Below are 27,013 nucleotides of genomic sequence, written 5' to 3'. Positions count from 1 at the left end.
AAATAGCACTAAAATAGCATAAAACAGTTACAAACCAAGGGTGGAAAGACATCAAAAGTTGATAAAGGTGCTGGGTTAAGGTTTTTAAAAACAAATATTATTCCTGTTTCGAGGATTGAAACCATAATTTGAATAATTATATATCAATATACAGTAACAAATATACATGCCAAGCTTTAACCAGAATGTATTAAGAAGGATAAGATAAGAAAAGGGCTTTATTAGGGTTAACATCAATTAGTCCGGACCTGTAATAAGCAGCTCTGACCAAAAAATAACAATTCAGTCGTGCACAACTTTGAAACTTCATCGTTTGATATTCAACTGTTTTGTCTATGCTCGCATTTCAAAGTTTTATACGCATGAATTGCGAAGCTTGCCACATTTCCTCTGCAGTATCTTTAAACGACAGTTTTCATTAAGCCGAACGACGGCCTTCTAACGAAATACTTGCAAAGTAACGTTTCTTTCATGGGAACCCAACTTACCATTTCGGTGAATAACTGTTCGGAAGACTTTTTAAATTGCCTACGATTTTCGGATTAAAGTGTGATGAAAAACTGGATATTTTTTAAGCTCATTTCGTGATACTGGGAAAGTAATGCCTGTTGTTTTTTTGAAAGAAAATAAAATGTCGTTTTGGGTAAGACAAAAGGCCAGCTACGATTTTCAAGAAGGCTCGTAAATTTGGGTAATAATATTTCGTTCCCTACGATTTCTGAAGTTTGGAAGTTCAGCTAGCGTATCCGAACAGATACATGTTTCTCAGCACGAACAGATACATGTTTCTAAGCATTTCAAAATAAGCCTTTAAATCGCACAAAAAGGAAACTTGTAACGTAGAAACGGTGTTCCGACACTTGTAGTAAAATTTTCTCGTTGGGTGCCCCTGGGCGTCACAAGAGCTAACCGGCGGCGGTTTTCATTTAACTCCAACAAGCAAACATCAGTTTGATGAAAATAATTGTTTGATAGGAATATTAATACTCAGGCTAAGACACGAATTGGTAAACAGTACAAAATAAAATAAACAACTTGATGCAATGAAGTCACTCACCAGGTAGAAGATACCGATGAGCAGAACTCCAAATCGCAAATCACAGCCACAGCAACATGTTCGGACTACAACTGCCATTGTAACTCTGCGTCAAAGTTATCGCCTGGCCATCGAAGTGATCGTGACTTGTTTTCGGATGAGCAAGCAAGTTTACTAATGTTATTCACCAGCTGTCCATTGTGAAAGCAGTAAGCAACCAATATATATAATAGCGAAGCGCGCGAGTGACGTCAACTGAACACGCAAACAAGACTCTCAAACAAACCGGAATGGCGGATGATTCAAAGCTTTCTTCATATTGAGCGAAATGAGGAGAGTAAAATACTTTTATGAAACGAAAACTTCGCATATATTACCTTTATTTCTCTCATACACGCTAATGTTGTCTGGGTTTTGCGCGAAGTCCAAAAATATGCATTACATTTTTAGACCTCGTGCATTTCGCTACTGAGCCAATCAGATCATGTGTTTAGCGGTAGTATCTGTCGTCCAAGAGCAAGTCCATCATTCTAGCCCATTAGAGCAGCAAATTTTCATTCTACTTATTAAAATTTTGCGTTCGACTGAGATTTTTTTACCAAGGAGTAAGTGATACTTCCTTTATTTCTTTGATACGAGCGCAAAATGCCGCGGCTAGACTAGTTTTTCACGCACCCAAGTTCTGCCACACAACTCCCTTTTTATTAAAACTACACTGGCTACCTATCAAGTTAAGATTATTTTTTATTACTTTTAAAGCGATTCATGGACTGGCCCCTAAATACTTTTCTGATCTTATATCTGTAAAGTCAAAATCGAACTACAGCCCGAGATCACATGTTCTTACACTGCTCTTCAACTTTATTTTTTTGAAATTTATTTCAAAACTGGTGGTCCAGCAAAACTAAAGAAAAGATCACATTATCAAACAGTATGATTTTATATGGAATTCTTGACAAAAAGACGCACTCGTACTCTTTAAACTACACGCTTCGCATCGCGAAATACTCTATATTCTGTAAATGCTTACACGATGAAAAACTATTCTTCGAAAGTTTTCTGTCACTCTTAAAAGAAAGACTTTTAAGTCTTTCTTTTTGTATATTAAAATATACAAAGAGAAATTACGATCCAAAATAACAAACTGCGTGTACGTTATCCTTTTTTTCAATACTACTATTTCTACGTTTTCTTTGTATCCTTGTATAATTAAGTTTAACGATAAATGTATGCACTGTATGTAAAACAAATTGTAACGCATGTAAATACCTGTATAATTTCTTATTTTTTTCTTTCTTCCGGTTAGTTTTTATTGTTTCCTTGTACTGTAAGCTCTAACACCAATAAAGCTTTTTCTTGCAAAAAAAACTTTCTCAAACCAAAACCAATCGTCAATTGCTTTATCGCGTTTTCTTGCGCTTCGCGCTGGCTACGTGTATTTTCTTCGTATTTTGTGATTTGCTAGAGTGATTTATCTGATGTTTGCTACGACACTCAATTAAAAGCTTAAAATCACTTTAGTGATGACCTGTCTAGGTTGCGCTTAGAACTGTGGGACTGCTGGAGTTGAGATGTTTTCGCTTCCAAACCATCTACTCTCGCATTCCCTGTTTTCCCGCTCTTTTGCGCCAAAATGCAATGGCGCCCCCGCCATGGGAGGGGGATTCAAAGTTACATTCGGCCTTTGAGTCGAAGTTCATGGCTAAATTCTTTGCTGCCTAATTATAAAATTTCTCCCATTGTTCATCACCATATGTGTGATACACGATGAAACTCCTGTGTAAGTGTCAAATGCTGAGGGATCGTCACGAAGGATTTCGATATACGAATAAACCACAAGGATAAAGTAGATCTGAAAAATTAATACCAAATAGCAAGGAATTATTTGATCGCATCAACCCAAATAAATAGCACGGGTGGAAACTAGGACAAGATGAAGGGAACGTTTGGAAAAGCGTAGAAAACTCACCGATAAGATCCATCCTAAAATATTCACCACGAAGATAAACGCGAACTGCAAACAAAACAGTATTTATAGTTAACCCGCGATCTTGTACAGCTAATCTTGTTAGAAATTTTGTATTTGTTTTCAGCATTTAGATCTACAGTAGAACCCCGGTAACTCGAACTCGGATAACTCGAACAATCCCGCTAACTCGAACACACTTCCATTTCCCTTGGATTTGAACTCACTTTGCAGTCATTTTTTCTCGGTTAACTCGAACTCGGATAACTCGAAAACCCCGCTAACTCGAACTAAATTTCGTTTCCCTTGATCAAACTTTGGGTCAAATTTACCCCGATAACTCGAATCCCGGTTCTTGCAACTCACCACGGTTGCCCATTTATTAGAGCAACAAAACAGATCACGTATTTTACAGCCTTTTCCACTCTTATCCTAAGAATTTATGTTCGTGTTAGAGTTTCTGATGAGATAAGTTTAATTTGCACTGTACTGTATACTGAAGTGCTGTAAAATCAGTAAACTATCAATTATTAACTTGGCAAATTACATTCAATCTACCCCGATAACTTGAAACCCCGCTAACTCGAACGGTTTTTCATTTCACTTCATAGTTCGAGTTACCGGGATTCTACTGTAATATCACATGAAATGTTTTGTTTTTTTCTTTCTGATCTTTAGATCAGGGTAGCAGTTCTTACAAGGTCTTACATGAATGGCTCGCTACACTTCAAGAGAACAATAGAACAAACATCAGGAACAATGCGCCAAACCCCCACAACAATAGCATTTGCTGCACTAGAGGACCTGTAGAATTACAAGCTTACAAGAACTGCTCCGCTATTGGAGAAAAGATTACAATAGAACAAACATCAGGAACAATGCGCCAAGCCCCCACAACAATAGCATTTGCTGCACTAGAGGACCTGTAGAATTACAAGCTTACGAGAGCTGCTCCGCTATTGGAGAAAAGATTACAATAGAACAAACATCAGGAACAATGCGCCAAGCCCCCACAACAATAGCATTTGCTGCACTAGAGGACCTGTAGAATTACAAGCTTGCGAGAGCTGCTCCGGATCCGCTATTGGAGAAAAGATTACAATAGAACAAACAACAGGAACAATGCGCCTAGCTGTCAAAACACTTGTAACTTCTACACTAGAGGACCAGTAGAATTACAAGCTTACGAGAGCTGCTAGAGCGTCCAGCTTGGTACAGCGCAAGATTATTGGATTTCCTTTTCGAGTCTTTTTGTAACAGTTTTATATTCTTTTTAATGCTGTTAGTGTTAGAACTTTGAGTCAGCCATATATTCATTATTTTGTAGAAACATCTTACATGTAGAAACATCTTACCCCATTCCAGATAATCATTTGAAAGATCGTCACCCCGAAGGTATAAAGAACCATAAAAATTTCCCAGATGACCCAAGGGTACGCCAGTTTTCTGCTCCACTGAAATAAAATGTCAATGAATGAGAGAGTGAAGAAGCAAATGGGGGTAAATGCAAATTACTGAGCGAGGTAAAGTTTGTGCTCGAGCCTTGTGCCAGCCAAAACTTATCCCAGTTTCAGCAGCATGAAGTTACTTGGAGTATTTCCACCTCTTCCCTGGATGGGTTGCTAGACAATCGCATTTTCAACCTCAGTACAGTCGAAGCTCTCGTAAGCGGACACCCTCGGGACGCGAAAAAAGTGTCCGTAACTGGAGCTGGCCGCTTATGAGAATGGTTCTCGTAAGCGGCCACTAGAGGTGAAGGGGATAGATGGCCGCTTACGGGAGCTTGCCCAGCCAACAGTAACCGGACGGACGTGGATGACGATAAAACGAACACTGAAATATGGTACTGTAATTACTGTATAATCATTGTGACGAACGGTGATTTGAAGTTGATTGATAAAAACAAGATACAGAGGTTGTTTATAGGAGTTTTTTTTGAGGTGTCCGCTTACGGGAGCTAAGAAACAAAGAAAAAGTCTAAGTCGTAATCTCTGAAAGTGTCCGCGGCCGCTTACGGGAATGTCCGCTTACGAGAATGTAAAAATACAGAGTTTGTATGGGACTTAAAATGGGGTTTCAAACAAGGCGGCCGTAAGTAGAGCTGTCCGCTTACGAGAGTGTCCGTTAAGAGAGCTTCGACTGTATTTAATTTGCCGGTAGCCATTTCTAAAGCAGGTTGGATAGTCAGGTACTGTGAGAGTAAAGGGTCTTGCCCAAGAGCACACTCGCAACACATTGATCAGCAAATCAGCATGTAAACTTACCGTGCCGTAAGACCCCAGCAATGATAAATTTGCCAAAAACGAGATTGCCCCAAAAGCAATACCAACGCAGTTCAACTTGGTAACAACTTTAGAGAAGAGAACAAAACGAAATTTCCTTTAGTTATTGCGACATGCAAGGAACATTGCTACCTTAAATAGACCCGAAGGTGATCCCTTCGGGCCCAACAAAAGGTAGGCAAATATCGAACGATTACCTCAAAACTAATACTTTTTTTTACTTCAAAACTGTTTTACAGATTTTGTCAGACGTTTTCTACAAATAAAAAAAAAATTAACAAGCAGACATACCGTTTAAATACTTGTAATCTACTGGTAAAGCTTCTTCAAGTAGGTTTGAATTCTTCTTGGTCTTGAGCTCAGTAAGGGTTTTGTACGCTTGAATATTGTAATAAATTGCATAACCCGACCACAACTGTTAGACAAAATGAACGTTAGCTTCGTTTTCTCGAAATTAATAGGAATGCCGGATTTTCACGTTGTTGCTTTTACAAAATGGTTGTTTTTAAACGGGTTGTGATCTAGACTGGCCATCTAGTGGGGTCCACCCAATAAGGATAGGAGATTTCAATAGCAAATACATGCTTCAGAGGCAGAGCCATATTAGCGCTTTTGCATTTCAGGTCCATGGGACTTACTCGCGGGTACGTAATAAGCAGGTCCCTCAGAAATAGCTTAATATCAGGTGACACTTATAAATTAAGGCAAGAATAAATATTTCTGTTTGTTTTTAATAATATGAGCACAACTCAGGAAAGTTTACTTTTTTGTGCGGATTTTAAAAGGGATTATGCACACGAACTTGTATCACTGCCACCAAAGTGTTACATTTTTCGCCCTTTCCCGGGAGTCAAGGGGCTAGCGCGACAATCGCCTGAAACACTGCAGAAAGCATAAGGTAAATCAGCTAATAGGACAAATGTAAGCAAAGATAATAAATTACATAAAGCGCTGACTTGAACTCACCAGGCCTAAAAGGCATATATGAAAAATTCCCGTTTGCAAAGCAGAACTGCAGCACCAGGTTCGAATCAAAACAGCCATAGTTTTCGCGTTGTAGCAACCGCCTGATGGTTCTAAAAAGTGACGGTTTTTGTGCAATACGGCGCAACAAACAAACAGCGTTCAGTTTTTTTCCCGCCCGGAGCTACTTGTAAGCAATTCTGAAGCAGCTGTAATATGATGATAACCCGGAAACACATTGTCACAAAAAACCAAATATAATATACACAAGATCAGAAGCCACTTTCAGTAAAGACCTCGGTACTCTACACGTGACTTAACGGTAGCAAATCAGAGCAAAGGACTTGTTTTCGCTTTTTACGTTCCCAATTGCATTGCTTATTTTGCTTTAATTTTGTTTTCAAGAAGTACTTTTAGTTAGTTTAAATTTTTCTCATGTTAGGAAGAAAAATATAACGGCTATATATTTGTAGTAACTGTCGCTTACTGAATTCTATATCTTAAATACCGAATCCGCACCCTGTGTTTTTAAAATATTTGGCATGTGTAACTTACAATGGCTCAATATGCACCAAACCACCTGGAGGTTTTCAAAATTAATAATTTTTGACAACTTTCAAGATTTCAATTTACATGAAACGTTGCTCAATTTTTTTCATTAGTTTTTGCTTGTCTTTTATTACTAACCCTTTATTTATCTTATGCTTGGACTGAAAAAATATCGCCGGACACCGCCAGAGGGATCTCCTTAACCCTATTAAGCCCGGGGGTATCTTTAAAAAAATTGAAGCAATAATTAATGGCCAAACTTTGTGACTTTTCCGAAAAACTATTGGGGAACATTTAGGTGTCGCAGTTGCTTGGTCACGTGACATGTTTTCAAAGGCTGTTTTTACTGAAATTTGGTGTTTTTAAATTTTCTGTTTTGTTGAGATGCTAAAAATATCGCCGGACACCGCCAGAGGGATCTCCTTAACCCTATTAAGCCCGGGGGTATCTTTAAAAAATTTGAAGCAATAATTAATGGCCAAACTTTGTGACTTTTCCGAAAAACTATTGGGGAACATTTAGGTGTCGCAGTTGCTTGGTCACGTGACATGTTTTCAAAGGCTGTTTTTACTGAAATTTGGTGTTTTTAAATTTTCTGTTTTGTTGAGATGCTAGTTTTCATAACGAGTTTAGTCCAAAGTTCTTTACAGCTTTTGGACTTTTATATATATTTTTTTCTCAAATCAACTTTGGAGTTTTTCAGATATTTTGTTAATTCACTATATGACGTCACAATCGACACGTGATCAGTAAGGATGGCAAACGGAGCGAACATAATCCGCCTGTTCTGCAGGCTAACAGGTCTGGGTGGGTGAAACAAAAGTAGAGAGAAGAAAACCGACCCTTTCGACCCCCCAGTAAGAAAACGAAGATCACAAAAAATGGCAAGAAAAGTAGAAACTTTGAGACTTCCGGCGAGGATGAAAGTCTAACGAGTCCCACACTAACGATGGGTCCCAAAACGAGAGTATATTCAGTCGTTATAAGCATAGAGCATGGTTACTCGTTGGATGATATTATTTTCAGCTCAATTTCTTAAAGCAGAAAGAAAATAATTGTTAGAAAATAACAATAGATTTTAGGAAACGTTCGATCGATATATAATTATGGTAAATGCGAATGCAGCCATACCATTGAAAAAAAAACTGAAGAACTGAGCGGAATTCGAACCCAGTGCAATGCTTGACCACTGAGCTATTAAAGCCACATGGGAGCGGTCGTTTACGAGTTGGCCCTTTATGTTCGGTGGACATAATACTTGGATACTTGGCCCAAGTACAGTATATGTTTAATTTATTTATTTCGATCGATATGTCGACAAGTGCAACTGGGCCAAACAGGATACCGTTTAAACTGCATCACAACTCTGTGATTTATTTCTCTCTTTCTTTTTTCTCTGTATGACATTAAAACAAAATTAATGTAAGAATTCTCACATTGCAACAGCAATATTCACATATTACTTCATTCAGTGCCCTCTTCACAAACAAGATATGAATGTCATTCCATTCTGGTTTTGTGAAATTTTAAGGAGTATAAGCACTGTAAGTGATTTATTACAAATTGTTACAACTTTATACAAATTTAAGTCGGAGAGCAAGATTGGTTTTAGACATACAATGGTTACGGAATTCACGCCTATAACAAGGTCGATATGTGGCTAAGGCCTGGATAAAGCTCTCCAAGAGACGATTATAGAAGCAGTACCACAGTTCGTGATTATTCGGTGCTTTCCGGCGCATACAAACATTTTATAGATTTGAGGCAATAGTCGGTGCAAGCCAACTCGTGTCATAACAGGAGTCTTTTCAAAAGAATTTCGTGTAAGTTAGAGCTTTGACATGTTGTGTAACTGTCTGTCAGTCATTTTGTGTGATGTTCAAAAAAACCTTCGAATCGAAGAAAACTTTAAGCTAACAGTTTACAAAGGAAAAAAACTAAAGAAGTAGTAATAAACCAGAGAGGAACAAGGATGGTTTAGATTGGGTAGATTGAATGGCATTAACAACGACAAATTTATAAAAAAATAAATAACCGTGAGTTTTCAACAACTACCACTTAGTGAAGTAGCCCCATTCACACATTTTTTACACGTGACAAATTTTCATATTTTGACCAATCACTGATCAGCATTTGTTCGTGTCAGTTTGGCGCCAATCATGACGCGGCTTCCACTTCGCGTCACTCTTGGTAACAGCTTGTATCAAGTGTTGTGCTTTTGACGTGCATTGTGCATGCCCTTGACAAAAATAAAGGCATGTTTCCATGGTGATGACCACTGTTACTAAGGTAACGTATTAGTCCACGCTAATAACTCCTCGACTTCCTGATCATGAGGTTCCAGGTCCCTAGCGGTTGTAATTGACGGCGTAGGAGCATTGGTGACCGTTCTTGGCGTTTGAGAGTCCGTGCTCGACACGCCTGCTAAATTGCCAAGAAATACAAAAGGAGAAAGAAGTCAAGTATTAATTAACATAATAAAATACACAAGGGATTATAGAATTGAGACCTTCTTTAAGTCAATTATGCGTCTTTTGTTGGTGTTATTGTTTATAGTCCCAATGCAAATATGGCTTCCGTTAATTTTCGGCTCCCAAATAATTATTTGTCAACAAAATTAAATTACCTTAGTAATCAGTGTATGAAGTTTCAAGGCTATAGTTTTATCTAATGGGTACTAAGTTACAGGGGCATTAATGTGGCCAAAAACATGAAAACGAGGCTAGGCAGGCCGGGGTCGCTATTTCAAGAAACACTAAAACTTCTAGTTGTAGCATGTTCCACCATAAGCGTTTTCAGAAACGTGACCAAACAAGAGAAATGAATAAAAACCATTTTTGCATAAGGCCTATGTTGTGGTTCTCGTTTGTTGTTGTTGTTGTTTTTATACTATCAGTAAAAATGCCTCACAAAACAAAAAGAAGCCCTCGGTCACCTTGTTGTTTAGGAAGATAAATCTGTTTTAGCAACTGAATCTTTGTTGACTTCAGCTCTGCTAGATCCTGTCCCGCCCTTCCAGTGTCAAACTTGCCGTACATAATAGAATTATGCTCTGTAAGTTGTTTGTGAATCTCTTCCTGTAGCTCTTGCTGTGGAAGACCAAAGTGTGTGGCTTGTAATTTAGAATCAGCTTTAAGCACTTCACTCAATGGATTGCTTGAATCCGGGACTGGTTTTGTTGTGGCTATTCCACTCCACATCGCATGGTAATCATCAAATGACAGTTTTCCAACTTTAACAGTCTTCTTTTTATCGTCAAGAATTCTTCCTGTTGGCCCTTGGTCTTTTGGTGAGATTCGAGTCAAGTCGACGTCCTCGGCTGTGTGGGGTTTAAGACCAGCTACAAAAAGCGACAAAAGTGTTGACACATTATCAAATTTTTTAGGCCTTTTTTTATTGTAATTTGGTCTAATTTCACTCTGTCGCCACAGTTTTCTAGCCCCCGCCCCTTCCCGTATCAATGTGTAGTGGAATTATGGGACTGATAAACATTGGTCACGTGTCTGAGCACATGGAGCGAGTGGCAGTCGAGCGAACGGGAGTCTTCTTTCTTCTTGTCAGCATTTCCTCGTTTACAGTTAAAGTTTATATAAAGTTGTGTTTACAGTTCATTCTCGTGGTGGTTACACTAAATTCCCCCGCAATTCCCTTTGCAAATGTTTGGGAGACCTTTGCTACAATCATACAACATTGGATGGTGGGGGGGGGGGTATTTTAGCAGACAGTCATGAAGTTCAAAAACTAGTTGTAAATTTGTAATAAAAACTGCAAAGCGAAGTCAATATGTCAACTACTTTTGTCTAACATTGTAGTTTTGGATAATGCAATTTATATATACACATGAAGAATAAGAAAGTGTTTGCAAAAAAATGTTCATCCGGCAGGCGCTAGCATTTGGGCAATGCGCGTGGAAGAACCTGCAAATGATGAAATCGCCCCACAGTTAACCTTTACCATTACATTAAAAGCTTTATTTTCATTCATTCTTGTTATCCTGCACACCTATTGTTATTAGGGCTAGGCGCATTGTTTTTGTTAAAGGTCTATTCATTTCCGGCGGCCATCTTGGTGCCCCTTCACACGGACTCCAGCATGGAATTTCCATACTGTGCTCTCTAAAATTTCGTGAAACATTTTAACAGATGACTCGAGTACGGAATACCGTACAGACCTGAGACTTGCACACGTAGACTATCTAGTAATTTTCTACAACCTGTAATATTCTTGATTTTTTTTACTCAAAAGATCTGGATTTTTTTTTTTTTGCAGCGCGCGACAGTATCGTTACTTGCGTGACAGTGAAAACAAGCAATTGTGTTACTTAGCCAATGCGGAAGAACCTGCAAATGGTGCAAATTCCCCCACAGTTAACCTGTATCACCACTTTAAAAGCTCTATTTCCATTCATTCTTGTTATCCTGAACCCCATATTGTTATTGAGGGGCTAGGGGAATTGTTTCTGTTTTTTGTCTTTTGTCCAACTCATGTCCAACTTAGCGGAAGAACCTTACAAGTGGTGCAGATTGGCCCCTTGCCAGTAATGGAATTTGCAGGAAGTCGTGGGTTTGAGCCTCACCAAGGGAAATCATCTACTGTATACCATCTCTCCCAGATACAGACCGAATCTCCCGGTATACCAAAACACCCAGATTCAAGGGAAAGTGCTTAAAATACGTGTTTTCACAATCAATTTTGTTAGATTTTGGAGATTTCAGAGGGAAGTTATTTAGATATTTGACGCGTTTTTTAGTTTTAATCGGTGGGGCTCTAATTTTTTACTCCTTTCGGGGGTCGGAAAGAGGTACCATAACGCAAAATCAACGATCTCCCGGATTTCAATTTTTCTAGGTTGGCATTTTTATCTTCTGTGTTTCATTGATATTTGTGCATAAAAGATACTTGTCTATGATTGGTTGTTGTTCGCTTTTGAATTTTCATTTGCAAGTAACAACCAATCAAAAACTCCGAATCAGAGCTCTGTAGGTTAACATCGTTAACATCGTTGGTATGGATGTGTTTCGGGTCGAACCATACATGTAGATGTCTCTAAGGTAGGGAAAGGAAAGCACATTGTGTTCCCATGAAGGGCTAACAATAGCGTTTGAACAGTAGCTACACAATATGAAAGAAATTCTGGACCAATGTTGTACACTTGTGAACCAATACTGTAGCAATTCTCATTACAGCTAATTCGGTAACATAACCATGTACATGTACATGTACAATGAAAAACCCATAAGGGGTTGAAACGTGTAACGTGCGCTCACAGCGTTTGAAGATTCAGTTTTGCTAAGTACCATATTTGGAAACATGAAAAAGTTTGTATGCGAATGCTTTATACACGTAACATTTGACACACGCAACAACATTTTCAGTACAATTGTACACTATTAAACCAATAACTAAACTTAACATGACAGTACTGAACCAAGGCAATGATTGTTTTAATTAAAAACAATCATTGCTGAAGAGTAGAGAAATAGAGTAGAGAAATAATGTAACAATACTGGACCAATACAGGTGCAGCAAACCATGATATGTATGCTTTGTATTCCAAACCAATCTATAAAGCTCACCTTCCACCCTCTTACTGGCAAGAACACAATCCAACACAGTCTGTCTGAAGCCACTTGGTGAGGATGCAAAAATTCTGGCAGCACTGGGATTCACAGCATTCTCAATAACTGGATTTGGGAGCAACATCTAGCAAAAACATGAACAAGAAAGTTGAACAGAGAACACTGATAGGTGAACAAACTGCCAGCCCAATACACAATTATTTTGATTGACTATTTTCTTAAAGTTTATTCTTATCATCTATTCTTTTTGATAATGTATTCACACTTTTAGGGGAAAATTTGATGTTGATTGCCACTACAGTGGAGGGGGACAGGGGGGTGGGAGCCCGGGAAAAAAGGGGCGGGAAGTGGGATTCTTAAGGGGGGGGCCCCCCCATGTCAAGAACCGAGAGAAAACGAGTACAATTTCGCAACATTTTGTTATATTTTGCAATAGATATGGGACAAAGCGAAGAGAAGAGCTACAGAAAGGGACGAGAGGCGGGCGAAATGAAACAGGAAGCAGGAATAAAAGGCACAGGAGGTGGGAGGTTCAGACTGCCCAGTCTCCCTCCACATTGCACGGCAACTTGGACTGTAAGTAGTCTCTCCTGCTCTCTCTCCAAAAAAAAAAAAATAGTGTGAATTGAATCACTGGTTGCATTTAAAAGCAAAGGTGTAAACAATGAAAAAAGGAGCAAACAAGGTTAATCTTGCAGGAAAAGAGAGTTTGTAGAATTAACATGTAGTGAGCAAAAGGGAAAGTCTGTGTTTGAGCCTAGTGGCCCATCAGGCCGGAGTTTAGCGACTAGCAACAAGGACCTCCCCCTGGATGGGATGCTAGTCCATCACATGGTTTTGCTGGAACCCATTTATACACCTGGGTGAAGAGAGGCACTATGAGAGTAAAGTGTCTTGCTCAAGAACACAACACAATAACCCTGGCTAGGGCTTGAACCTCGGCCACTCGATCCAGAGTCCAGCACACTATTAGGTCTGACCGTGCCTCCCATTTGTAGACTAGTGACAAGCCTTATTTTACAAACCATACCAGTGTTATACATGTATTTACCTGAACGCTAAGGAGCATGTATGAAATTGGATAAAACTCTTTCCAGCAACTCAAATCATCCAGAAAGTCAGCACAGACTTGCCCTGTGTCTGGATCAACTGATAAACAGAACAGGACAAAAAAGAAAATAAATTAATGTTTCCACAAAAAATCAAAACTGAGCTCTCTACCAAAAGATGGCAAATTCGAAACTTTTGCAAGACAAGACTTTTCTAGCTTTGCAAAAGAGTTGAGACTCCAAGACCACATCATGATTAAGCTTGAGACAGTAAGACCTATAAAATCCGACTAAAATTCTGCGACAGGCACAGATTTTTTGGTCATAATTGCCACCCCTATCAGTACGCTAACCAAATAGGTCGCATATCAATGCACCTTCAACACTGTAGAAAAGTTTAGATAATTAGAACTGTATTATTAAGCATAATATTTATATAGTACTACTAGAAGAATAAATAATAGACAATTAAAATATACACAGTTAGTATTAAGATCTAATTGTATTAGTAAAAACTGAATTTTGTAAGTACACTGTAACCTTAACCTTTGTAAGAATGTTATTTGTTAAAGTAGGCATTGTAATGCGTGATATTGTGATGTTACTATTTCAAAAGAAATGTTTACAAAAGTAGTGAAGAAACAATGTAATAAGTATTGTAAGTAGGATTGTAAGTAGTGTATGTATTTGTGTTGTAAGTAGTGTTCTTTGTGTTGCAATAAATAAATTAAAAAAAAAAAACAGTGTAGAAAAGTTGAATTTTCTATTGACTCTGCATGCATGCAACAAGCATTTGCGAAAACACAAACCAAATAAATAAAATTACTTATGGATTTAATGAGAAATTAATAAAGACCTCACCATTTGGATGGAAGGGGATTGTGTGGAAGAATATTTTTGGTGGTCGACCATTGTAATACTCGCTAAACTGAAGGTACAGCTTGAAAACACCACCTGATGCAAAGAAAGTAGTTATACCAAGAGTCAGACCAACATCAAATTTCTCCTTACAATTCCAGTACTTTATCAAGAGAAAAGGTTATGAGAATTAATAACTCAGAGACTCAAAGGACAGTGCAGAATGCAATGGAGTCGACAATTGAAAGTACATGTATCTTGTTTTATGTTCGCGTTTTTTTTTGCTTTATTTAACGACGTTGAAACACCACTTGTATTCCTTCCCTATTTTTTCTTACGCTAATCTTTGCAAACGTAACACAACACTTTTGTGCGTTTGTACCAATGAAGATACTTTAGTTTTCCTTGAAAATACCGTAACGTGATACATTTGTTCGTTTTTGTTTTGTTTCACGGCAACATCGATAGCGTTTGTTTGTCTTTCTTTAATAAAGCCAAATATTCCATTTAACAATATTAATTTAATTAATTTACGGTTTAAACTGCACGAAAGACGTTTCTCAAGAAGTAAGGAACAAATCTAATAAAAAAAAACATCTCTTTCAAGAGGTTTTTCAAAACGCAGTACAGCTAGGGTATTTGTTTCCTGGTTATCAGGAGTTTCAAGCCCAAAGTTCCAGTGCAAGTTTTTGCAATTCCTAATAACGAAAGCGCTGCCAAAGTCTCAAAATCTAATTTAATTAATTTGCGGTTTTCACTTGGTGCCACAGAGTCTGCAGGAATCCTACCGCAAACACGCAATACAAGCAGCGTTCATGAGAGTTCCAGAAAAAAAATGTGACTAAACTGTGCATGCGTTTGGCGCAAAGTACTTTGCCCTATGAAAGAGAAGTACCACAAGGAGAGCAAAGGGTTTTCTGAAACAAATATATATTTGAGATCTTCATATGAAACTAACGTAGATATGCTCCAGGTTTTACCTGGGGGTACGGTCAGGTGCTCCCCACCCCCTACCCCCTTCACAGAAATAATTAATTAATTGATATTAATTAATTAATTGACTATTAAAGTTTACACCATAGCGCCTTTGCGGGTTAGAGGTTTAGGGGTTTAGCGGATGACAGTCCCAACAAACCATCACAATAGTGCATTCTGCACTAAAAATTAATGATCACCAAAAGGAAATTGCTTTAATGTTTTTTACAAATGCTCCCAACTGATTTTATAAGAACTTGAGTGGGGATCAGTCAGGAGAATTTGTATATGGATAATGTTGCTTAAAGGGTTAGGAGGTACACCAGGGTTTGAAAATAAAAGTCAATTTACCATTAGGGCAAGCAACTCTCAAATTGTTGTTTGCCGAGGCAGTTAAAATTCATACAGACTAATTACACATTTTTTATTTTGAAATGATGATATTTTAGTTGGTAGATGGCTTGCCTGGGCCCTTGCCAGTGGTGTAAGTTGCAGCAATGAACGTTACTTGCCATACATCATAACATGGTATATTCAGTACCTGTCCTGGACAGGACAGAACATTTTTCAAGCCTTGTACATGAGCAAGAACTATAATCTGGAGCTTATTTAATTACCATCTAGCTTGCCTACTGTAATTTTGAAATTGGCCAACCATATGCTGTGCGAGTCCATTAGCATTAAATGGTTTCGATAAAAAAAGTTAAGGTAAGGAAGTCTGAAGAGAAACTATTTTTAGTGAAAATGTCAGCAAATTAATCAATCAGTTTTACAAAACAGTGCAGAGACACCAAGCAAAAAATCCATTTAAATGCACCTAGTAATTGACACATGGATGACAAAGGTGTCTATTGTTACAGATGTCCAATAGTTGTCCAAATTGGATAACTCAGTTATCGTACTGGACACCCACATGATCGTACTCCAATTACAGTACCGCTCAAAAGTAAGTTGTCACCCTCTCGCAAGAGAAGACTCTCGTCTCGCGAGAAGCCTAAAAAACTGCAAGTATACTTCTCGAACTTCTCTCAAGATTTTAATTGCCTATTGTCAAGCACACATGAACAAGTGTGTAGAAACAAAGCGAGCAAGCGTCGTCAAGCAAAGATCACATGTAGCTGAAGCGACGTTTGAACTGTCGTTCAGTCAAGGTGAAGCGAATCATTTCTCCCTCGAATGGTCTCGAATACGGCTTGTATTTCTAAGCTTAAATTTGATCGAATGGTCTCGAATATGGCTTGTATTTCTAAGCTTAAATTTGATCTTTTAAATCGAAGTTACTTCGTTCGTACGCAACTTTTCAGGGTTTTCACTCTTACAAGTATACATGTAAAGTTATAATTTTTATTTTTATCGATCGATCGATCTCCGCTAGCGTTAATTGCTGCATGTCTGTTTAAAGGTATGTACAATGAAAAGTTTATCAAAGCTATTACAGCCTAAAGTAAGGAACTTTACAATAAAAGAGAAAGCTTTTCTAAGCTGTAAAAGTCAAAAATCAATCGGTTATCACTTTGCTTGTTTAGCGTTTTTGAGAGAATCTTTTCGCGTCGGCGATATTAAAAAGCGCGAATTGTCGGCATTTCGAAACGCGTGCAAGACTTCGCGTGAAAAGTACAGTGTAAATTCGACCTTAACACAACTGCCAATTTCGAGAAATATCGTAAACTTTAGCGTCGAAATTTATTGGAAGTAATCCTCAACTGTTACATTTACTTCATTTTATTTTTTGATGTCAACAAAAACACTCGCGTTTGGTTTCAGTAATTTATCTTAAGATCAGATGACTGCGTTATGTCGAGAAAATTTGGCTTCAAGGCAACAAATCTGTGTTTCCATTCAATAAATGAAGGTTTGCTTAACACAAAATTTTTAATAAGAACTATTTTATACTTGAAAATATCTTGGAATTGGTTCACCGATCGCTGAACTCTAGATCATGTTCAACTATGTTGCTAGACCGAGGGTTGCTATGCGCTTTTGGCTTCAATACAACGTGATTCCCATATAAAGAATATGCGACCATACATAAGAAAACAAGCATGCAGGTCCAAACATTGGTCAATTTTGTTATTGTACAACATTATTAATGAGTCAATAACTGCACAGCATCACCAAATACTCAGAGGCAAAATTAACAGAATTTTATGAAAACACTAGTCTGCAAAATTACAAGCCTGGTGGCCCATCAGGCTGGAGCTGATCCTGGTTTCTGTACCATGAAGCTACTAGAAGTATTTTTGCTCCCCCCAGCTGGATGGGATGCTTATCCATCGCAGGGTTACCTCCCAGCATTAAATTTGCTGGTTGCCATTTATGCATCTGGGTGAAGAAAAGCAGTATGAGAGTAGAGTGTCTTGCCAAAGAACAGGGGCACCCAACGGAATATTTCGTTAAAATATCTGTTCGGAAGACGATTTGAGATCTAGAATTTTCGGAACATTCATTGTAAATTTTTTTGCTTGCCTGCCTTTCCTAGGATTTTCGAATAACTAAAAAATGGTATAATAATTGTTCATTTTTAACGGATTTTTACTCTACAAAGGTCACCTAGAATTTTCGGGAGCCTTTCTCTGGCTGGAATTTTTTAGAAAAGGTAAGTTTTGATCCCTATAACTTTCGGATCACTAGACTTTCATGAGCTAGGAAATCGGAACAGATAAAAAAAAATTTAGGGGATAAAAATATGCCTATATCTACCGTTTAAATACTAAAATACGTTCAACGGTGCTATCTTTAAGTGGTTTTGAACTACATGTATATTCTCAATGGTTGCCCCTGAAAGAACACAGCACAGTGCCATGGCCAGGGCTTGAACCCAGACCACTCCCTCTGGAGTCTAGTCCACTAGTAACCATTATGCCATTGCACCTCCCATAGGAAAACAGTAAGGAGAATTAATAATCTCAATCTTCGATTTGCTGTATGTCTTTCTAAGGAGATGAAACCAACCTTCCCACATTGTGTCCTTTGGGCCCTTTATGGTGCCTTCCCAAGTAAACATGTCCTCCTCATCCAATGGTTTAGCCTGTATCCCCTGAAAAGTTGAAATACTGGTAAATATACAACTTTGTAAATATTATTCATTTAACTGAATCGTAATCAATGCTTGAAACTTAAATTTCATTTATTAATTTACAAATTAGTTTGCCATACCTGGAACATAAATCTGGACTATACGTACAATAAACCAGTCTAAAAATAGATGTGTGTAAGGGCCTGTTTACATGGAAGGCGGGTGCCCCGGCTAACCGAGTTACCTGGCTAACCGAGCTACCCTGGGCGAGCCAACTTTTCATACGTTTCCTAAGAAAATGTATTGAAGCCTTTACATGCTAGAAAGGTAACCCGCCTTGCCAGGGCACTCGGTCTACTTGCCCGGGGCACCCTTCTAGGTGGGATAGCTTTTAGCCATGTAAACGGTTATGCCCGAGCTATCCCGAGCTATCTATTCTGGACCCAAACAGTGCTATTTGATCAAAATTAGTTTTATCAGACCGTAATGGAAATATTTCTTTGAGCAACAGCTAATAAATTCGAAATTTTCGTGGGAATGATTATCCTAATTCACGACACAACAAATTTAATTTCAATTTGGCGGCCAAATACTGTTGAATTTCGATTGAATTTCGTCAAAAATGAACGCAGTAAATTTCTGAGAACTTGTACATCAAATTAAAATAAGTTTGAAGACCAAAAGCCTTGATTATTCAGTAAAAAGTCATATTTTTCTTCAATCATTTGGAGCTACATGAATAACATGGTTTTCCCACCACGCGACACGCTTCAATGACGCTGTCTCATCTTGGGTAGAAGGGTTGTGAATTCTGCATGTAAAGGCGGGCTAGGTTTTATCCCTTCTAGCCGGGTAACTCGGTTAGCCGGGGCACCCTCCCTCCATGTAAACAGGCCCTAAATTTAATCCAACTTGAGCAAAAAAGCGTAGGCAAACCATCTTTGTTTTGGCCTCTTTGGCTAATTAGAAGTTATACATGTATAGGACAATCCTGGGTAACATATTATGGGTACATAGCCACTGAGACCCAGCCTGCATATTAATCTTCAGGTTATTTTTAGACTTATTTAATTAAGAAAACTTTGGGTCCCCTTTAACAATGTTCCCAGGATTAAGTCTTGCACATTTAGCATTTTGCTCTGTCTAGAGTAAAAGAGTACAGTGTACAGTCCGTGTACAGTTTTATATAAGTTTACTTACGTAACAGAATTAAGCTTTTTTAATAACAGTTGCATCAATGTATTTACAATTGTAATAATCAACACAACTTACCCAAGGCAGTTCTTCCTTTTGGAGTTTGAACCACTCTTTCTCGAGCAACATATAAGCCCTTGAATGCATCGTTCACCCCTCTAAAATAACACAAAAATGTTATCGCGTGCTAGGAAAATGAGCTGAGGTTCTGGAACAAAAATCATTTCCGACAGGCTTGCAAGGAGCAAATGAAAACTTACTCACGTCTAGGCAGTAGTATTAGTTGTCCTTTAAGAAAGCACCGTCATCTTAGCTGATTTTATGAGTTCCACTCTCTATAAAGAGTGCAAACACTTTGTAGAAACGAGAATTTATAAATGAACTTCTGTTCCATCGTCCGCCATGTTGAATCCAGAGTTCTTCTGCGCGGTTGCATAGCAACGACAATTTCTTACAATAGTACCCAGGACCCGGGACGCTTTCTAAGGAAGCCGAAAACTTCTGTTGTCATTTTACTTGTAATTGCCGAGAACAAAGGAAGCCAAAAAAAAGAAAGAAAACTGGTTTTGCGTGACTGTATTGTTTCCGAGGTCCCGATAGAAATTAAGTCCTGATTACTACAAACTCCTCTACAACCCTCCGTCACACAATTGTCCCATCTCAAGGCAACTCATTCTATCGTTTCAAATGATTTCTAGATAAGACCGTTCTTAACAGTTTGCACAGAATCATCTATGAGAGCCCAATACAGCCGAGAATAATTTCACCAGCACTGCAAAAAATATGTTAATTGCTGCGACAGGTATTTCAATTGTACAAAATCCCGGCTTCAATTTAGTCTTTTATGCAAATTTGCTTTAGTTAAACTGAACTCAGCTTTTGAGCAAACATACCCTGTCATGTCTGCTTCGTTCAACCAATGAACGTTTTTGCTTGTTGACATACAACTGAATACTTATTCAAATCGCTAAATTCAACTTTTTACCTTAGAAACGGCCATAAACAGATAACGGGCTACAGAACTTTTAGATCGGGAAGGAGTTGAAAGGACTTAAAAATGTCTTCTGATGAAGAAAGCGTTGAAGACGAAGGAGCTCCTTATCTTGGAGAATATGAAGGAGATAGGAATGAAGCTGAAGAGCGCCACGGAAAAGGCAAAGCTAAATTACCAAACGGCGATGAATACGACGGTGAATATGCACATGGAAAGAGACATGGGCAGGGAACTTACAAGTAAGGAAACTTGACCCTTTCTATTCGTTTTCTTCTTCCACGAGAAAGATGTGAAACTCTGTTTTTGTTCCGCACTCTTAGCTTAAAGCTAATTGCAACAAATTGCACTTTTTTCCCTCCAACGATAGTCGGTGTACGCGTTTCCCAAACACATGTAACAATTCAACGGTGAACTTAAAAAACTTTACCATGCGGTGTAGCTCAAAAATAGTCTTGATGGACTGAGAACTAAAGGCTTCTAACTAACAACTACCAATAACATCTACCAACACATAAATAAAGACCGTCGATCTACACCGTTTATCTCTCCTTTTGCAATGAGTCTTGTATAAAACGAGAAAATAAATTAAAAGTTTACCTAGAATATCGATACGCTATGAAATCAGCTCGTGAAAGATTATTTGAGAAAAATTACCTCCGCAAAACAGCCGTTAAATATTGAGACTACGACATGTTACGTTTTCCGTTCTCTAAAACGTGTAGTCATTGTAACTCTTATACATTTAAAAGCACTGGATTTTTTATTTATTAATTGTAGGGATAAATTTTACACAGTACCTGAGTGTATTTAAATTATAATTTTTCGTTCTAGGTTTCAAAGCGGAGCGAGGTACACTGGAAGTTACATCAATGGAATTAAACATGGCGAGGGAACATTTATTTACCCAGATGGCTCCAAATACGAAGGGTACTGGCTAAACGACGTTCGCCATGGCCGTGGAAAATACACCTACCCCAACGGGGACATTTACGAGGGGGAATGGGCCGACAACCAGCGCCACGGGCAAGGGGTGTACAGCTATGCTATTACCGGGTCAAAATACCGGGGGATGTGGGTACAGGGAAAGATGGAAGAAGCCGGCGAGTTGATTCATGCTAACCACCGTTATGTAGGAGGTTTTCAGCAGGATAAACCCAAGGGAAAGGGCAAGTACGTGTTTGACAATGGCTGCGAGATGCGAGGGAGATACGAGCTGGTTGAGGTTGTGCTGGAGCCTGAGACGGAGGAGGAAGAATCGGTGACTGTTGTGGAACCACGGTGGAGGATAGAGGAACTTGTATCACTGGAATGAACACACGTTTCTCGGAAGACATTTTAAAATAATATTACCTTTATATACCATTAATCTAACGCTTGAGAGTACCAAAGTTCAGTTTCATTGGACGGTCACACACACACACACTCACACGTGCACAGACGTTAAAGCTAGAATCACCTTGTACATAAGAAACAGTACCGCATGAAAGCACTGCTCAATAGCTTTCATTTGAATGGTCACACACTAGGGTTTCATCCGTATACGGACTTAAAATCAGCCTTGTACAGCATAATAAACAGTAGTGCATGGAAGTATGCTAATGTCACACATAGGGTTTCGTTCACAGAATCAAGAGTTAGAACTACCTTGTACAGCATAATAAACAGCGCCACATGAAAGTACTGCTCACTAGCTTTCATTTGAACTGGCCACACACTAGGGTTTCCATCCACAAGCTACAGCATAGTAAAGTACCACATGAAAGTCGGCTGCTCAATATATTTTTTTTTTTTTTGCCAATTTTGATTTATTTTTTCGCGGCGTACAGTGAAAACCACCATAGCTTTCATCTGAATCACTAGGGATTCGTTTAAACTATTTAAAGATTTCGAGTTGCTATGGTAACCACTGTTTCTAATTTTCATTTTCAAAACAACCATCTTAGGGCTAAAAAAAACTACATTAAGCCTCCTTAAAAGTTAGAATCACACTCGACTAATCGATCCAAGGTCAAGCCACTACCTGCTCAGCGGTCAACTAAAAAAAACACGTACTCTACGACCTCGATGAGCTCTAAACCTGATCCCGCGATATGGTCATGTGATACTTGTCAGCTGATGCCTTGTTTTGACAGCTGTCAATTGACCACGACATGGGTGTCCAATTTCGATCCTGGAAGATGTAAGGCGTATAATATGACATCGGCTCTTCCCCAGTGTTTGATTGCGCTATGACGCCCCTCACCCTCCCCCAGAGTCAGTACGGACTCTCGCTCGTACGCTCACGTGACTTTTAAATCTTCTCAGCTTCATGAGCAAGTCAAATGTTTTAACGCATGGTGCAATGCTCTGGGTGTGGGTCTGTAGTATTTGGTCTTTGGTCTGCAGTCTATATTTTGCGTTTTTACCCGACCAAAGCCGTGTTTATTTACCGCCGTAATAGTCCAGTTTCCATTTCATGTCTTGTAAACATCTATCGTCATAGCGCGAGGAGAACGGAGTTTCGTAGCCGGCGACCCGTAAAAGAACAGGAAAGAGTCAAAGAATCAAGCTCATTCATAACGTGAACATAGCAGTCGCTCAAGTAAGTGAGTGAGGTATTAAACTACAGTAAAATCCCTTTTTCTTGGACCAAAACAAATATTAGTTCGAGAGATCGGGGATTCAAGAAACCAAGAGTTCGAGAATTAAATTCGACTGAGTCTTCCTCCCAAGACCAAAAACGAACATGACTCATAGCTAGGAAATCCATAAAGTACAGAGGAGCAATAGCGTGGAACAGTCTACCTAGCAAGAAATCGACCGATCATTTAAACGAATTAAAGCAATTATTAACCAAATTTGACTTTACTATAAAAATGAATTTCGATTCCACCGCAGCCCTCATAAAACATAAAGTTAACAGTTACGAATACTATTAATAAGTTAAACTCTGTAATTCAATGAAGCATGCATATAATGTAAATATGCATAGATAAACGAAGTTTATAGTTTAGATATTTTAAGGATGTACATAAATTTTATTCTGTAATTAACTAATTTAAGTACACGACCCCACCAGCTCTGCTGATAAATTTATCGTGTTTAAATAAAGTGATTCATTCATTCATTCATTCATTCAATCGGGACTAGGCCCGTACGAAACATCGAACTTCACATGAGACGAACTTAATTGTAATTCATGGTCGATACAAAAAAAGTAAAGTTCGACCGTTGAGTCAAACGCTGAAAATAATTAAAATTCGTCGAACCGACCGTCAAACCAAATTTAGAGCAGCGAGAACGAATATTTCGAGGCTAAAATACATTATAGAGCATTAAATTTACGACGTTTGTCCCACACCATATGGTCGGACGAACTCGACTGAGTCAAACGTCCAACTTAACATGCATGAACTTTAACATACGTTCTCTAAAAGCTTAATGAACACAGATTTGGTATGTTATATTTATGCTAGTTATTACGCTTTTCTAAAGGAACGGGAGCTTTTTTGTCATTCAAACGTTTCACAAGACGTTTATTCGGAAAATGCTTTTACATCAACGCTGTTGTTCGAAGCCTTACCAATCTACATATATTGAACAAAGAAAGGGTCTCTATAATTTTTCTTTTAGCGCTTTGTTGTTTAATATATTTTAAAAAGAAAAAATCAAGAAAGCACTGCTGATAGCGAACGTTCACTCTTTCGCTTTATTAAAATAAAAAGAAAAGAAAGTTTATAAATCTAAGGCTCGTTTTGGGGATTAACTATGTTATTGTTAACCTACGTACTCGTCATATTTCATGCAAATTGACCATATAATTTCCGAGTATTTACTCTACAAAGTTCAGAAATCAGCAAGGAACATTGTGCTAGAAAAGGTATTAAAGAGCCTTGAAATTTTTAAGAGAGTCGCGTATTGTTCATATGTAGGGGATTAAACGGATTCATACCTGTGAGAGCTCATGCAATTCAACCAAAAACACGCTTGTTAGCCTGGTGTTGATCTTTTTAAAACAAGATCGGGAGAGTGACAAAATCACAGAAGGCGCTCCAAAAAGCAGAGGAAACTCTCTATCCTTATTCTGGTCAAGTCCCACCACATCAATCGAATCTACGTTCAGAGTTAAATCAATATATGTACCAAAGAACCAAGAATGCCATATCGTTTGATGACTGCATGGGTCTTTGCAAGCGAAGGACCGTCCATTGTTTACTTATGCGAGTTCACCAATTCGAATTCATTTCCACGTATTTCGCACGAAGAAAGGGCCAGCAGTTCATTAAAAGATTTTCCGACAATCGACTTCAGACGATTACAGAGTAGTACACGCATCACTTCGAATACGAAGAGGTCAGTTAACCAGACGAAGAAGAACTAAACAGACCAAACCAACGCTTCGCTGACCCAAGAAAACCGATAGTGAATTCACAAACGACAGGAGCAAGGCATCAAATTTGCATGTTCTTGCTGATTGGGCCACTCTGCCTAAATAAAGTTGACTTGACTTGGCTTGTCAATCAAAAAAATCTAATTTCGATTATAGCGAACAACAAACATAACGAAAGTCGAAAATTCACAGGATGCGAAATTTTATGTTTTCATTGACATCTGCTCAGAGAAAAGCGAAAGAAATGTTACAAGATTTGGCAGTCAACGTTAACGTTGCGGAAACATAACTGACGCGTATTTTTTTACGTGCGTGAAAAAAATTAGAGACAATGTATGAACTACCAGCCCTGATTGTCGCCAAAAAATAAATGCTTTGCAATTACAGATCTATGTTTTTTTAAATAAAAAAAACACCTGTACATTATTCTAAATTGTTTCAGTACCGCGTCTGCGTGCGCTGCTAGTACAAGCTTGTCATTCTCGTTCTCAGAGCCTGCGTTCCCCTTGACCAGCGGTCGGGAAACTCAACGGCTCTGAACGAATCCAAACGACAATCCAAACCGGAACAGGAAATCCTGGTTTCGGTTTGATTGTACGCGTGCGCCGGAGATTGTGATGAAACGAACAAGTTTTTCAACAACCAATCAGATTCAGACGCCTTTGCGGCGGCTTTTCTTCGGCTTTTCGGAATAGCCCAGATCCCTGGCGCAGACCAGAAGGATCGCGGCCTCTGGGGACGAGATTGCATGCTTGTCGGAATCTGCTTTTTTTCCATTTTTCCAACAAACCAAAAAAACCCGTGGCTGGTTGCCATAGCACCAAGATTATAGAGGTACTGGAAGAGTCTTCCTCAGATAGATAAAAGGTGCGGATACTTGATTGTAAGCATTATAGCAAGTGTCATAGGAAAAATATTTGGAAAACCAGAAGTAAGCTCACATGAAAATGTAATTGCAACGACTTGCAGATTACTATATTGAGCCACCTTAAACCCTTACGGGGGGGGGGGGGCACGTTATTTTTTAACGCACTTCAACTATTTGTAAGTTTAGTTAAAAGCTTTAAATTGTGTTTTAGTTTCGCTTGTGTTCCTAACAACTGCATATAATTTAAAAAAAAAAAAATAAACAAAAAAAAATCATCGTTTTTACTTTTATCCCAACAGAATGCAACAGAATGCTGAACCCCGACGACAATCTCACCGACAGTCCACAAGAGACTACTGATCCAGCAGCAGTTTTAGTATTTCTGTTTATCGTGGTTGCTTTGTTCTGCAGTTGCTATCATTATGATTGTCTAGATTATTTATTGTTAGCAATTGCAGCAGTATTAGCAGCGCCAGTTGTCCTGGCAGTGGCAGTGGGTGTGATGGTTCTAGTGATGATGGTGGTGGCGGGGACGGAGGAGGTTATACGAAACGTAATGAACAATGTGTTATTACAACGATTAATGCGTTTCTGGTTCCCTTGTTGTATTGATTTGGCTTTAAGTAATATTTAACTTTCTTGCGTTTGTAAAAAGTTAGAAAAAATGGTTAATTAAGTTTTAAATGAGTAAAACACCCCCCAGTGTTTATTAAAGTAAGACGAATCGACCAGAACACAGTACATAACGATCCCGGAAGTACGATCCTTCAAAGTCAGCCGTAGGAAAAAGACTCTTAAATCCCAATGGCGGTGGTAGCGGGTAGCAATCGCAAGTTTGCTACTTCAGGGTGTCGACCCTGCCCACGCGAGACCCGGGCTCAGCTGGCTCCAGCTGAAAGTACCGGTTCAAGGTCACGAACAATAATACCACTACCTTGTGGATTATCTTTGGGAGAAGAAAAAAGCCTACGGGAGTAAACCCAAACAGAAAATCAGGAGTGGAGCACCTAAGACAGCTTACTATCTGACTTCCTTCTGGCAGCACCTGCAGCTGAACGCGAGGCAGGCAACAGACAGCAGTTGCAAGTTATAAGCTTGTGGTAGCCTAGCCTGCATCTCTTCGCGCTTCGACCCGCATAATAAACCGCCTGTGCTGCAGGCTAGTGGTTGCCTCCGACGGTTGGATCAGAAAACTCGAACACTGACATTAACTCATTATTCACTAAATAAACTCCAAAAGAAGTGAACTATAATTAGAAATAACCAGTGAACCTTTCTCGTTTACTGACCAAAGATACTAGCTGAGGTGTTAAAA

At 38.7% G+C, this 27,013-nt stretch overlaps 4 protein-coding genes across 6 annotated transcripts in view; 1 reads left to right on the top strand and 3 right to left on the bottom strand.

The window, feature by feature from the left end:
- Positions 1-2,084, bottom strand: part of LOC144638454 (uncharacterized) — a 9,397-nt gene extending 7,313 nt beyond the window's left edge. The window contains exon 1 of the mRNA XM_078497651.1: positions 1,058-2,084. Within this exon, the coding sequence (XP_078353777.1) occupies positions 1,058-1,135 (78 nt within the window). The 5' untranslated portion in view covers positions 1,136-2,084. The remainder of the gene's footprint in view (positions 1-1,057) is intronic.
- Positions 2,085-2,150: 66 nt separating this feature from the next.
- Positions 2,151-7,128, bottom strand: LOC144639339 (uncharacterized). The gene is made up of 6 exons (XM_078498664.1): positions 6,251-7,128; positions 5,576-5,699; positions 5,267-5,352; positions 4,358-4,456; positions 3,006-3,050; positions 2,151-2,888 (listed from the first exon to the last, which is right to left on the bottom strand). The coding sequence occupies exons 1-6, from the start codon at positions 6,326-6,328 to the stop codon at positions 2,739-2,741; spliced, it is 582 nt and encodes a 193-aa protein (XP_078354790.1). The 5' UTR covers positions 6,329-7,128; the 3' UTR covers positions 2,151-2,738.
- Positions 7,129-8,353: 1,225 nt separating this feature from the next.
- LOC144637698 (ubiquitin-conjugating enzyme E2 U-like) lies at positions 8,354-20,115 on the bottom strand. 3 transcript variants are annotated; one of them, XM_078496767.1, is made up of 8 exons: positions 19,728-20,115; positions 19,546-19,625; positions 18,210-18,294; positions 14,286-14,378; positions 13,427-13,524; positions 12,373-12,499; positions 9,732-10,136; positions 8,354-9,217 (listed from the first exon to the last, which is right to left on the bottom strand). In XM_078496767.1, the coding sequence occupies exons 2-8, from the start codon at positions 19,612-19,614 to the stop codon at positions 9,081-9,083; spliced, it is 1,014 nt and encodes a 337-aa protein (XP_078352893.1). In that variant the 5' UTR covers positions 19,615-19,625; positions 19,728-20,115; the 3' UTR covers positions 8,354-9,080. The 3 variants fall into 3 exon arrangements, with proteins under 3 accessions (XP_078352893.1, XP_078352891.1, XP_078352892.1); XM_078496765.1 differs by having other exon boundaries at positions 8,356-9,220; positions 19,728-20,112; XM_078496766.1 differs by having other exon boundaries at positions 8,356-9,220; positions 19,732-20,111.
- Positions 20,116-20,430: 315 nt separating this feature from the next.
- On the top strand, positions 20,431-21,852 carry LOC144637700 (radial spoke head 1 homolog). Its single transcript, XM_078496768.1, has 2 exons — positions 20,431-20,700; positions 21,293-21,852. Exons 1-2 carry the CDS (start codon positions 20,525-20,527, stop codon positions 21,771-21,773), a joined length of 657 nt encoding a protein of 218 aa, XP_078352894.1. The 5' UTR covers positions 20,431-20,524; the 3' UTR covers positions 21,774-21,852.
- Positions 21,853-27,013: the final 5,161 nt, after the last annotated feature.

The sequence above is a fragment of the Oculina patagonica genome, chromosome 14, assembly GCF_052425735.1.
Source record: "Oculina patagonica isolate OP01 chromosome 14, crgOcupat, whole genome shotgun sequence".
NCBI classification, from domain to species: Eukaryota; Metazoa; Cnidaria; class Anthozoa; order Scleractinia; family Oculinidae; genus Oculina; species Oculina patagonica.
Note: the sequence above shows the minus strand (reverse complement) of the source record. Positions and strands in the feature narration are given on the sequence as shown.

Coding starts and splice junctions, on each gene's coding strand:
- LOC144637698 (XM_078496765.1), bottom strand. CDS start 19,614: ATGCATTCAAGGGCTTATATGTTGCTCGAGAAAGAGTGGTTCAAACTC. Junction 18,295..19,545: donor AAAAGGAAGAACTGCCTTGG/GTAAGTTGTGTT, acceptor TCAACTTTTCAG/GGGATACAGGCTAAACCATT. Junction 12,500..13,426: donor ACATGCTCCTTAGCGTTCAG/GTAAATACATGT, acceptor TGTTTTTGCTAG/ATGTTGCTCCCAAATCCAGT.
- LOC144639339 (XM_078498664.1), bottom strand. CDS start 6,328: ATGGCTGTTTTGATTCGAACCTGGTGCTGCAGTTCTGCTTTGCAAACG. Junction 5,353..5,575: donor AGATTACAAGTATTTAAACG/GTATGTCTGCTT, acceptor TCTTCTCTAAAG/TTGTTACCAAGTTGAACTGC. Junction 4,457..5,266: donor TGCTGGGGTCTTACGGCACG/GTAAGTTTACAT, acceptor ATTTTATTTCAG/TGGAGCAGAAAACTGGCGTA.
- LOC144637700 (XM_078496768.1), top strand. CDS start 20,525: ATGTCTTCTGATGAAGAAAGCGTTGAAGACGAAGGAGCTCCTTATCTT. Junction 20,701..21,292: donor CATGGGCAGGGAACTTACAA/GTAAGGAAACTT, acceptor TTTTCGTTCTAG/GTTTCAAAGCGGAGCGAGGT.